At 38.5% G+C, this 13,984-nt stretch overlaps 1 protein-coding gene across 2 annotated transcripts in view; it reads left to right on the plus strand.

Moving 5' to 3' along the window:
* The window catches only part of sspo (SCO-spondin), a 343,053-nt gene that overhangs the window by 77,202 nt on the left and 251,867 nt on the right, over positions 1–13,984 (plus strand). The window contains exons 18-19 of one of the 2 annotated variants that reach the window (XM_062021522.1): positions 9,159–9,420; positions 13,634–13,838. In XM_062021522.1, the coding sequence (XP_061877506.1) occupies positions 9,159–9,420; positions 13,634–13,838 (467 nt within the window). Of the gene's footprint in view, positions 1–9,158; positions 9,421–12,260; positions 12,314–13,633; positions 13,839–13,984 lie in introns of those variants that run through there. The other variant, XM_062021521.1, reaches the window with a different exon arrangement.

A 13,984-nucleotide genomic window follows, 5' to 3' on the forward strand; every position in this document is an offset into this window, starting at 1 on the left:
GTGTATCCCTGCAGACTGTATTGATATATATATATATATATATATATATATATATATATATATATATATATATATATATATATATATATATATATATATATATATATATATATATATATATATATATATATATATATATATATATATATATATATATATATATATATATATATTGTGTTTTCTGTGTTGATTTGATAAAATAAAAATAATTTTTTTTTTAAATTTTTTAATTTATTTATTTATTTCTTGTGCGGCCCGGTACCGGGCCACGGCCTGGTGGTTGGGGACCACTGCCTTAGAGTATACAGTATAACTTGGTACTTGATACATGTCAACTGTTAGCACGCTAACGTTAGGCTCTCAGTTCGGCTTGTGCTTTTCGGCGGATGTGCGTTTCCGCTGCTTGCGCACATCAGCATTCACACGCAATTTCTTAGAAAATTGCATATTTTAGATAAGACATAAATTTGCACATCTTCCTGACCCATCACCAACTGGGATTCCATCCAAGCGCTGTTGGTTGCCAGTCCCGCATTAATTCTGCACGTCACTGGGGACAATAAGTTAAGTTAAAGCTAAAGTTAAAAATAAGACTCTTTAGGTACGTTTTCCACACTATTCTTTTATCAGTGGCAGCAGATATTTGTTTTAATTATGTGGTTGCAGTGTAGCTTTTACATAGAGTAAAACAGTACAACTTAATTAAAAATAATAAATAAAAATAAATATTTAAATAGAAATAATTAAAAAAAAACATCTTTACATTCATAAATTTACATTTCACGGGGCCCTCAACGTGTGATCTGCATATAAGGAGGGACGGCCCTGGGATCATTTCATTAAAAAATTGCTCTTTTTTTTTGTTTTGACACATTTTTCATACTTGCAGGCTTTTCACCTCACCGACCATAAAAGCTGTAAATGGTTTATTAAACTTTACTTCCTTTGTGTACTCAGCTCTGGCAAAGGGCATATAGCTGAGTAGTGGTGTCTTGATACAACTTTTTCACCTCAGATACAATACCAATATCGAGCTGATGCAATATCAGCATGACTAATCATACTTTTAATATTTTGTAGAGTGCAATTTTAGAAAAGTGCTGATCAAGTGATATGTTGTTGTGATCATGTGCATGTTGATTAGAAGTGCTTAGTAAAGCCTGGAATGGACTGTTTGCTATTTACTTATTAAACATGCATTCATTTCAGTTTGTCCTTGGTGTGGTGCCGTAGTAGGGAAGCAGTCTTTGCCATTAATTTGAATGTGCCAGTCTTGTCTTTTGTCCTACAAAGGTTTTATACTCTTATTATTTTAATTATTACACATCAGCTGTTTGATTGTAACGTGCATCTTAGTTGTAGTTTTCATTACCAAAATTTGAAGGTGTTGAAATCGCAATGTAAAATAACTAATGCTAATCCGTACAAAACCCAAAACCAGTGAAGTTGGCACGTTGTGTAATTTTGTAAATAAAAACGTAATACGATAATTTGTAAATCCTTTTCAACCTATATTCAATTGAACAGACTGCAAAAACAAAATATTTAATGTTCGAACTGAGAAACTAAATTTTTCGGGCACAACAAAGCGTTTCTGGGTGTGTTGATAAATGGCTTTCACCTTTCATAGTAGAGTTTTAACTTGCACTTACAGATGTAGCGACGGACTGTAGTTACTGACAATGGTTTTCTTAAGTGTTCCTGAGCCCATGTGGTGATATCCTTTACACACAGATGTCGCTTTTTGATGCAGTACCGCCTGAGGGATCGAAGATCAGTAATATTATCACTTACGTGCAGTGATTTTTCCAGATGCTCTGAACCTTTTGATTATATTACGAACGGTAGATGGTGAAATCCCTAAATTCCTTGCAATAGCTTGTTGAGAAATGTTATTCTTAAACTGTTGGACAATTTGCTCACACATTTGTTCACAAAGTGGTGACCCTCGCCCTGCCCTTGTTTGTGAATGACTGAGCATTTCATGGAAGCTGCTTTTATACTCAATCATGGCACTCACCTGTTCCCAATTAGCCTGTTCACCTTTGGGATGTTCCAAATAAGTGTTTGATGAGCATTTCCTCAACTTTCTCAGTCTTTTTTGCCACATGTTGCAGGCATCAAATTCCAAATTAGCTAATATTTGCAAAAAATATCAACGTTTTACAGTTTGAACATTAAGTGTCTTGTCTTTGCAGTCTATTCAATTGAATATAGGTTGAAAAGGATTCGCAAATCATTGTATTTTGTTTTGATTTACGAATTACACAACGTGCCAACTTCACTGATTTTGGGTTTTGTAGTATGTAAATGGAATATCCACTGTAAATGAGCATGGAGCTAGCAAATTTGTTTTAATGCATTTCTTTTACTGTATGTTGGAATGTCACAAGTTATTCTGTATCCCATGTAAGTTCCCAGCAGGCACATGTTTTTCAAAACTGACTTTGAAACACATTTGCAAAATAGATGTATTTTTAAATTGAGACAGCGGAGAAGTCCAATGTTGGATCCACGTTGTTGGTTGGGAAATGACCATAATTCAATGGTGAAATCAATGTCAGAACCCAACATTGATTAAACGTTGTCAAAAAGCATGTTGTTCTAACGTTCTGTTTGAGTTGCACATTGTCAGGACCTAATTCAACAAGTTCTCAATGTTGTTTTAATGTCTTGTGCCTGCTGGGTTATACTTGATTTCTTTGTGTTCACTTTTACAGTGTTTTGAAGTAAAGTATTCTCAAACAGAGACAACCTGTCACATGTCTGCTAAGCAAGCAAGAAGAGATGTTAGCGCAGTTAGAACGAGCTGCTCATATCCGAGTTATTGTATCCGATGTTTCTGATGCAGGTCAACATCGGTATCGATATCGGATTGGGACACCAGTAAAGCTAAATCCATCTATGTGAATGACCTTTTAGATTTCTGATCAACATTTACAATAACTGTTGTAACTCATCGATTAGATCCAGCTGCAATAACACTCCCCCTGTCTCTTTAATTACCCTGGTTCACCAGCAGAGAAAGTAAGCTAGCAAGCTACATAGTAGACCAGAGTTGTGGTCGCTCACTGAGTTGACTTCACACGCGTTCCACTCTGAGAAAGAGCTGTAAAAGACGACCTGGGCTCATTTTAGGCACATTTTTTAAACACGATACACAACACTGCAAAAATTAGAAAAATGGAAAAATGAAAAATGTAACAAGAAAAAGCAGGCAATTCTGTTATTACTGTAATTACCAATAATAATAACTAGGGCTGTCAAAGTTAACACATTTGCTCATGCGATTAATCACAAAAAATTATCTCATTAATCATGTATAAACAGATTCATTACACAATATAAGCACACATGCTTTTTTTCCTTAAACACGGATAGTTTTTTTTTATATTAAAATATTTTATATAAATAATTTCTCACCAGATTTTGAGCAAATAAATGATGTGCATTCAAGTAAAACATATACAAATTATTATGATATTTGGGCAATAAAATATAAGTAATCTTTTTTTTTTTAACTTTATTCATCATGCAAGTGAATTGTATTTCTGGTCTTGTCATCCTCGTCTGGACAGAAGGGTGACACGGCAGTGTGGCTGGATCAAAAGAGACGTCGGAGATGCTTTACCGAACCAAAAGTTGCTTTATTACAAGCGAGCGTAAAAATACAGGACTGCAGTTCCCTAGGCCAGGTCAAGAAAAATGAGGCTCTCCTAACTGGAGAAGCCAAACCATCACTTTTTATATTCCTCCTTTCTGTCTCTGGGTGTGTGTGCTAAGTCAGGAGAGCGCATCCTGACCAAAAAAGGAGATGTTCGTGTGTAAGTGCCTGGAAAACAACTGCTTTAAGTCATAACTCAAATGTTGGCGTTAAGCTAAACAGGTAGTCTTTTCTCACGGATATGGTTTATCACTTTTTCATTCCGAAGTCCCAATTAGAGCCTCTTTTCCTACGAGAAGTGATCCAATCTGTTAACATGTTTCTCCATATACTGGGTTAACGCATGTGCAGTGTTTGTGTAACGCATGCGCAGTGTTTGTGGGCGGGAAGAGGGGATCGAGAGTTTCCGGTTTTACCTCTGTGCGTCAGTTGATTAAAAGTTGTGAACCAGAATAGACGTCGTGTTTATTCACACCCAATTAACATTGGTAGCAGAGGATGGTTTGAGGATGGCCGCTAACTATAAAACACCGCCGAGGTTTGACGAGTCCAAGCCGTACGAGTGCTGGAAAAATGAAGTTAACATTTGGACGCGGGTTACAGAACTCGATAAGAAAAAGCAAGCACTGGCTGTTGCTTTGGGACTTGAAGGAAGAGCCAGAGAAATCGCAATGGAGATATCTGCGGAGGAGTTGGACAATGATAACGGTATGACGGCATTAATTGCAAAACTGGATGACGTTTTTCTGAAAGAGGAAAAGGATCGCGCATACGAAGCGTACACGTAATTCGACCGCATCACCAAAAATAGTTCTGTTTCAATGGTGGACTATATTATTGACTTTGAACAACGCTACAACCGGATGAAAAGGTACAATATGACACTCCCTGATGCGGTGTTAGCCTTCAAACTTTTTGACACCGCCTGCCTCGATGAGAAAACAGGCAGCTAGCACTGACGGCTAACACGGAGCTAAGCTTCTCGTCAATGAAGTCAGCTCTCAAACGGATATTTGGAGGTAAAACAACGGGCTCGTCAAGCGAGATACAACTGAACCAGGACGCAGCTTTCCTCACAGAACAACCACAATGGAGAGGAAGACGGAACGCACCGTTTCAACGTGGACAACAAAGATCGGTGACGCCGTTACCGGGTACAAACCCACTGGATAAGTACGGTAAACGATCACGTTGTGCCGTGTGTCAAAGCACATGCCACTGGGCGAGGGACTGCCCGCACAAGAAGCACGAACAAGTAAAACTGACTGAAAATGATAATTTGGATGAAGTTAATATCACACTGTTAACAAATGATCCCCAGTCTAAAGCTGAGATTTTTATGACTGAAAATGCAGGCTCAGCAATCATAGACACCGCCTGCACTCGCACAGTGTGTGGAGAAAAGTGGCTTGTGAGTTATGTAGATAATCTCAATGAAAAGCAGATAAATAAGCTCAGAAGTACAGAAAGGTCTAGCAACAGACAGTTTCGTTTTGGAGATGGAAATGTGATTCATTCCATCAGAAAAGTGTGTCTACCTGCTAAAATAGGATGGACAAAGTGCAACATTGAGACAGAAGTTGTCAAAGTCGATATTCCACTCCTGCTGAGTAAAACATCATTAAAAAAGGCAGGTACTACATTAGACATGGAAAACGACAGGGCAGTAATGTTTAAGCAGCAGATACCTCTTCAGTTTACCAGCTCAGGACACTACTGTGTTGACATAAGAGACAATGATGACATGGAATGTCAAATTCAAGATTTATTTGCTGAAGATGAAGTCCTGATCGTAACAGAAAATATGTCCACAATTGAGAAGAACAAGGTCCTTCTCAAGCTTCACAAACAATTTGGCCATGCATCAGCAGATCGCCTGCATAAGCTAATTCAAAGTTCAGGGAACAAAGACAGGGACTGTCTCACTATTTTGCAACAAATAGTGGATGAATGTGACACGTGCCAAAGATATAGCAAGACAAAGCCAAAGCCAGCTGTGGGTTTGCCTCTAGCTTCGGAATATAATGAAACGGTGGCGGTGGACCTGCACGAGCTGGAGTCAGGCATTTGGTATTTACACATAATGGACCATTTCACACGTTTCGGCGCTGGAAATATTGTGAAAACCAAGAAATCTTCTGTAATTGTCAACTCTTTCATCCACACATGGATAAGTGTCCATGGTCCTCCCAAAAGGCTCTTCAGTGACAACGGAGGAGAATTTAACAATGGAGAGTTCAGGGACATGGCAGAAAACTTCAATATCGAGATCAAGACAACCGCATGATACAGTCCATGGAGTAATGGCCTGTTGGAACGTCTCAATCAGACACTCACAAACATCGTCCAGAAAGTTAAATGGGAAAAGGATTGTGACTGGTGCACTGCCTTGGACTGGGCCTTAATGGCTAAGAACTGCATGCACAGTGTACATGGTTATAGTCCACATCAACTGGTATTTGGTCAAAATCCTAACCTTCCAAATGTATTGGTAAATAAGCTGCCTGCACTAGAGGGCACTACAGTGAGCACAAGAGTAGGAGAACACATATCAGCTTTGCATGCCTCAAGGAAGGCTTTCACTGAGGTTGAATGTTCAGAGAGGATAAGAAGGGCATTAAGAAAACAGCTTAGAGACACGGATGAAAAATATGAGACAGGAGAAAAGGTTTACTATAAACGAGGAGATAGTGCAGAGTGGAAGGGACCAGGAGTGGTGATTGGTCAAGATGGAACTGTTGTGTTTGTAAGACATGAAGGTATTCTAGTTAGAGTTCATCACTCACGACTTAATAAGGTGCACACACAGATTAATGACAGGAAAATTACTCAAAGTAATGTTCACACTGAAACAGGATGTGAAAAACATGGAGAGAACATAACCAATGATAGTGACACAGATGTTTTACACAGAGCATCATGTAGCTCAGATAATGAACAAAATGAACATGACAGTGATGGACAGGGAAACATGAATAAAGGTGTCATTCAAACAAATGCACCTCAAATGAATCACAGTGCCTGTGATAATCCTGCCCCTGCTTCTAATGTGAAGCTAAAAACAGGACAGATTGTAACTTTCATGAAAAGAGATACAAGTGTAACATGTAAGGCTAAAATACTCAGTAGAGCAGGTAAAGCCACGGGAATCTATAAAAACTGGTATAATGTGGAGCATATTGAGCCTGATGGCAGTACTGGACTAAAAGAGGCTATTGACATGTCATGTGTACAACATCTTTACACTGAGTCAGCTGTCAGGGAGGCTGATGTACTCATAACAAAAGACATATCATTTGATGCAGCCAAACAGGCAGAGATACAAAGCTGGAAAAACAATAATGTTTTTGAAGAGACTGAAAATACAGGCCAAAAGTGTATCTCCACTAGGTGGGTCTGTAGTCTCAAAGAAAGTGACACTGGTATTGTACCCAAGGCCAGACTTGTAGCAAGGGGTTTTGAAGAACTTAATTTAAAATTTATAAAAAAAGATTCACCAACATGTGCGTCTGAATCTCTAAGGCTATTGCTCAGTGTAATTTGTCAAAATCATTGGAAAGTCCATTCTATGGACATCAAGTCTGCCTTTTTACAGGGTATGGAGTTGTCGAGAGACATTTATGTCAATCCTCCCCCAGAAGCTGACTGTATGGGGGTTCTTTGGAAACTGAAGAAGTGTGTGTATGGCCTTGCTGATGCATCTCTCTATTGGTACAACAAGGTGAAGGAAATCATGCTGAGCACAGGTGGTAAAGTGTCACAGGTAGACCCAGCAGTATTTTATTGGCTGGATGATGAAAAAACAGTGACGGGTGTACTCGCATGTCATGTAGATGATTTTCTGTGGGCAGGCTCATTAAACTTTTCAGAACATTTGATCCCTAAGCTAAAGTCTGTGTTCCAAGTGGGATGTGAGGAACATGACAATTTCTGCTATTTGGGAATGGATATTGAAACTGTTAATGATTCTGTACAGTTGCATCAGCACAGCTACATTGAAAGTCTGCACCCCATTCACTTACAGCCAGTCCGTGCTCTAGAAAGAGATGCTCCTCTTAATGAAACAGAACAAGAACAACTCAGATCAAAAATAGGACAGATACTCTGGGTTGCAAAACAGACAAGACCTGATGTAATGTTTGATTCTTGTAGTCTGGCATCTAGTCTAAAGAATGCGACTACGCAATCAATTCACAATGCTAATAAGTTGGTTTGTAAACTGAAAGCTGAAAAAGTGACTTTGAAATTTCAACATTTGGGAAATGATGCTTTAAACCTAATTGTATTCAGCGATGCTTCATTGGGAAATCTTCCTGATGGAGGTACACAAGGGGGCATGTTAAAGTTAAGTTAAAGTTAAAGTACCAATGATTGTCACACACACTAGGTGTGGTGAAATTTGTCCTCTGCATTTGACCCATCCCCTTGATCACCCCCTGGGAGGTGAGGGGAGCAGTGGGCAGCAGCGTAGCCGCGCCCTGGAATCATTTTTGGTGATTTAACCCCCAAGTTGATCACCCTAATGGGAAAAGGAGGTACATTCTCCCCCTTTTTACTGGCAGTCCAAGAGGATTCGACGAGTGGTGCGAAGCACGCTTGCTGGAGAGACACTTGCCATGTCGGATGGATTAGACAATGCTGTGTTTCTTGCCACCCTTAATTCTGAGCTCACTACTGGCAACGCTGGTCTAAATGCTCCAGCGTTAGTTTGTGTGACTGATAATCATTCCCTCTATGATGCTCTTCGATCAACAAAACAGGTCACAGAAAAAAGGCTTCGGTTGGATATAAGTGGCATCAAAGAACTAATTTACAACAGAAAAATACAACAAGTGCTTTGGTCAGCAACAAAAGCTCAACTGGCTGACTGTCTTACGAAAAAGGGGGCATCACCCTTGATGCTTTTGAAAGCACTGAGTGAAGGAAAATGGGTTCTTACCTAAGTTGAATTGATTGTTTCTGTTGTTTAAAAAAGACATGTATTTGTTCTCAAGAAACATGTGCTATTTATTTTTTTTTATTTGTAAAAGATAGGGAGATTGTTAACGTGTTTCTCCATATACTGGGTTAATATATGCGCAGTGTTTGTGGGCGGGAAGAAAGGATCGAGTGTTTCCGGTTTTACCTCTGTGCGTCAGTTGATTAAAAGTTGTGAACCAGAATAGACGTCGTGTTTATTCACACCCAATTAACACAATCCACCTGCGAATATCAAACTAAGGAGCCTTATCTATTTATGTGCTCAAACTGAAATACCACTATTTAATTAAACTTGGTGGTTTGCTTTCTCCAAGGTGAATATAAATATTCACTATATGTAGAACATAATATGAGTTAATTAATTCACTTTACAAGCAAATAAATTACTTTAAAAAACAAACAAACGATTAATTAAAAATCACATGTGTGAGTTTAATGTTCAATCTTCAACATATCATAGTTTGTCAATTTCTGACCCTGCATGAATAACAGTCCACTTTCTTCATCATTTTAGTCGTCCAGTGTTCTGGCGGTCAGGTGCATCAGGAGTGTGGTCGAGCATGCGGTCGCACCTGTTCCGACCTGCAACAGGGCTGGGGCTGTGATGATGACGATGACGATGCTGCAGGTGGTCTGTGCATCCCTGGTTGCCAATGCTCTGCAGGACTTGTGCAGGACGACCAAGGCCAGTGTGTGCCCACAAGCATGTGCCCCTGTGTGCAAGGAGACCAGACTTATCAACCTGGAGATGTTATGGTGAACAACTGTAACACCTGGTATGTTCCAAAATAACCATATTCACACTATTTACTTTTTTTTTTTTTCAATTTCGAATGAACCAATTGTAAGTAAAAAATAATTGATACAACATTCAAATACATTATGAATGAAAAGGAGCAGAAACAAGTATAAACGTAGAATATATGCACTCTTTCAAAACAAAAATACAATGGCTATTCAATTCAGAAGACTATTAAAGCCATATTTCTATTTCATAACACTACGGTAAACATAATGATCATGCCTGGTATCGTCTGTCAAATATTAAAGATTTGTGTCCTACTTCAGTATGCTATCAATGTTAACTCATAATAAAGTAATTAGCAGTGATTAAATTTTTGGAAATATTTTATACACAAGAATGGCTGAACAAAAATGCTATAAATTGAAATATGAATGCCTAAAGAACATGTCTTAAGCAGACAAAATCAAGCCAATCCAACACTTTAAATGTCCTAAAATATGTTTGATTCCGATACTGATGTGTGAGGTAAGCCAGCTCATTTCCCAAAGCTGATTTAATTGCCATTAAATATAATTCTAAAGCTTTGTAAAATATGTTAATTAAAATGTTCTAACTATATTTCTTCAATGAATTTATATATAACAAGCAAGGAAGCATTTAGTAGTGGTTGTCATGTGACTGTCATGTGACTAACCCAGAATAGGACTTTTCCAAGATGGCTGCTTTTCAGCTAAACTAATTTATTTCCAGATGTATTTTCTTTTTTTAATTGAAATTCAATTCAAACCTATTGAACAATATTAATGCTTTAATACATTGGCAGATATTATAATTAAAGGCCTACTGAAATTTTTTTTATTTATTTAAACGGGAATAGCAGATCCATTCTATGTGTCATACTTGATCATTTCGCGATATTGCCATATTTTTGCTGAAAGGATTTAGTAGAGAAAATCGACGATAAAGTTCGCAACTTTTGCTCGCTGATAAAAAAAAGCCTTGCCTGTACCGGAAGTAGCGTGACGTCACAGGAGCTAGTATTCCTCACAATTCCCCATTGTTTACAATGGAGCGAGAGAGATTCGGACCGAGAAAGTGACGATTACCCCATTAATTTGAGCGAGGATAAAAGATTCGTAGATGAGGAACGTTACAGTGAAGGACTTGAGAGGCAGTGATGGACGTATCTTTTTTCGCTCTGACCGTAACTTAGGTACAAGCTGGCTCATTGGATTCCACTCTCTCCTTTTTCTATTGTGGATCACGGATTTGTATTTTAAACCACCTCGGATACTATATCCTCTTGAAAATGAGAGTCGAGCACGCGAAATGGACATTTAAAGTGACTTTTATCTTCAAGACAATACATCGGTGACAAACTTAGCTACTGAGCTAGCGCGATAGCATCGTTCTCAAATGAAGATAGAAACAAAATAAATAAACCCCTGACTGGAAGGATAGACAGAAGACCAACAATAATATTAAACCATGTACATGTAACTACACGGTTAAAAATTATCAGCCTGGTAAGGCTTAACTATGCTGTTGCTAACGACGCTAAGGCTAAGTTAGCAACTTAGCAACCGGACCTCACAGAACTATGTACTCTCTCCTTTTTCTATTGTGGATCACGGATTTGTATTTTAAACCACCTCGGATACTATATCCTCTTGAAAATGAGAGTCGAGCACGCGAAATGGACATTTAAAGTGACTTTTATCTCCAAGACAATACATCGGTGACACACTTAGGTACTGAGCTAGCGCGATAGCATCGTTCTCAAATGAAGATAGAAACAAAATAAATAAACCCCTGACTGGAAGGATAGACAGAAGACCAACAATAATATTAAACCATGCACATGTAACTACACGGTTAAAAATTCTCAGCCTGGTAATTAAGGCTTAACTATGCTGTTGCTAACGACGCTAAGGCTAAGTTAGCAACTTAGCAACCGGACCTCACAGAACTATGTACTCTCTCCTTTTTCTATTGTGGATCACGGATTTGTATTTTAAACCACCTCGGATACTATATCCTCTTGAAAATGAGAGTCGAGCACGCGAAATGGACATTTAAAGTGACTTATCTCCAAGACAATACATCAGTGACACACTTAGCTACTGAGCTAGCGCGATAGCATCGTTCTCAAATGAAGATAGAAACCCATCAACAGCCGTGCTCACCTGCATTCCAGCGATCAACGGCACGACGAAGGACTTCATCCGTGGGTTTGGCGGCAAGCATCGGCTAGGCGTAGTAAGTAGTCCTTGTTGTGTTGCTGTAAGTATTGTAATGCCCCGCAGTGGAGAAGGAGTCACACAGACGAGGACGCGCTGCTCAATCGCTTTATTAACAACTCACGCTCACACACACTCAAGTTCTCCGCCAACTCACTCGCGCATGCGCGTTCCTCAAACCCTTAAAGACACAGTACACTAATGCAAATATCACAGATATTACAGTATTGTACTTAGCCGCTAAGACACCGATCGATCCCACCTACAACGTTCTTCTTTGCAGTCTCCATTGTTCATTAAACAAATTGCAAAAGATTCACCAACACAGATGTCCAGAATACTGTGGAATTTTGTCGAAGAAAACAAGAGGCTTTTCTATCGGGTCCGATGGGGTCCAACCACTTCCGTTGCTTTTGTGACGTCACGCGCATAAATCATATCCAAAGGAGTTTTTCAACCGGAAGTGTGGCAGGAATTTTAAAATTGCACTTTATAAGTTAACCCGGCCGTATTGGCATGTGTTGCAATGTTAAGATTTCATCATTGATATATAAACTATCAGACTGCGTAATTGGTAGTAGTGGGTTTCAGTAGGCCTTTAAAATCGTCTAACTACGTTTCATGTCATGTGATAGTCATGTGACTATCCCAGAATAGGACTCTCCGAAGATGGCTGCCTTTCAGGTAAACTAGTTTATTTCCAGATGTAGATAGTTTTTGAATTGAAAGTCAATTTAAACCTACTTAACAATAATAATGCTTTAATACATTGCCAGATATTGTAGTTAAAATAATCTAACTACAGTGCTTGTCATGTGATAGTCATGTGACTATCTCAGGATATTCCCCAACATGGCAGAGTTTCAGGTAAGCTAGCTCATTTCCAAATGTTTATTTGTTAACCATTTAAGGTAATTTGATATCCATTTAACAATTCTAATACTTTGAAATTATGTCAAACATTATAATTCCATTCATTCATATAAAACAAGCTAGTAAACATTTAGTAGAAGTAACTCTACCAGGATATTTCCCAAAGTGGCTGAGTTTCTGGTAAACGAGCTCATTTCCTTAATCATGTTTATTTATTTATTTTTACCATTGAAAGTAATTTTAAAACCATTTAACAATTATAGTACTTTAAAAATGTCTCAAATATTACAATTAAACTTGCTATATTTATTTGTTTAATTCACAGAAAACAAGCTAGTAAAAGGTCACGTTTGGCTTTTAGCCTTAAAAGTGCAATGGACAGTGATGTATAAATTCAAAATACATACACAAAAAAGTGTCACATTGAGTTGTTTTAAAATAAGAAATACATTTAGCATGAACAATATGTAACAGATACAAAATGAAAAATGATAAAATATTGAAATTAGCGTATATTGAGGAAAAATGTATGTCACTCCCATCCATCCACTACAGTAAAACCACAGAACAGGTACATATCATATCTGGTATTGTAGTTTTACCTTTTAAAATAAATTACTGTTAAAAACACTGTTGAAAAAAAGAGACCTGTAGGGATTCAGCAGCCCCACCTGGCTGTAAAGAGGCATGTGAGACAATGCACAACAACAGGCACTGTACAGGATGTATCATGTTTGTGCTTGCTATTGGAGTAATCAATACTACTTTATGGAGTTATTGATCGTACAGAGGGTAAACAACTATCTTACAAACACAATAATCATTGTACAACACTGTTTAACATAGCGATGTACACTATAGTATAGTACAGTACTGTATGTTACTTTCACCTGAGGACCAGTGTTGATGATTCTACGATTGTCTCAACTAATTGTCTCAGGTGGTGTGAGAGCTCTGATGAAATCTCCCTATGATCCTGCACTTTTTCTACAGGATAGGTTGATTTCATTGCTTCTCTTCACCACACAGCAGCTGCGATCATCACTCAGAAAGCAATAAAAAAAAAGTAATATTTGGAAGCAAAGTGTATTGATTAACAATATTGATGGTTCCTCATGTTTTCATTGACAGCGTGTGTGAAAAGGGGATGATGAACTGCACAACGGGCCACTGTGAAGAAGTCAACTCGTGTCCTGGATCTCTGATCTACTCTCCACGTTCCTGCCTTCTCACCTGCTCCAGTCTGGACCCTCCCAGTCAGCAGCAAGGCTCGGGCCTCCTGAGCTGCAGAGAGCCGCTGTCTGGCTGTGTGTGCCCACAAGGAAGTGTGCTCCTGGTAGGTGGATGTACTCTTAGGGCCTGATCTACTAAACATGTGCAAACTTGATAGCACATGCAAAGCCGATCTATTGAATGTGTGCAAAGTAGATTGATTCTGTTTTGTGAGCAGAATGAGGCGTGCAATCCGTTTTGTGTCTGTCT

The sequence above is a fragment of the Entelurus aequoreus genome, linkage group LG15 (genome assembly GCF_033978785.1).
Source record: "Entelurus aequoreus isolate RoL-2023_Sb linkage group LG15, RoL_Eaeq_v1.1, whole genome shotgun sequence".
Lineage (NCBI taxonomy): Eukaryota > Metazoa > Chordata > Actinopteri > Syngnathiformes > Syngnathidae > Entelurus > Entelurus aequoreus.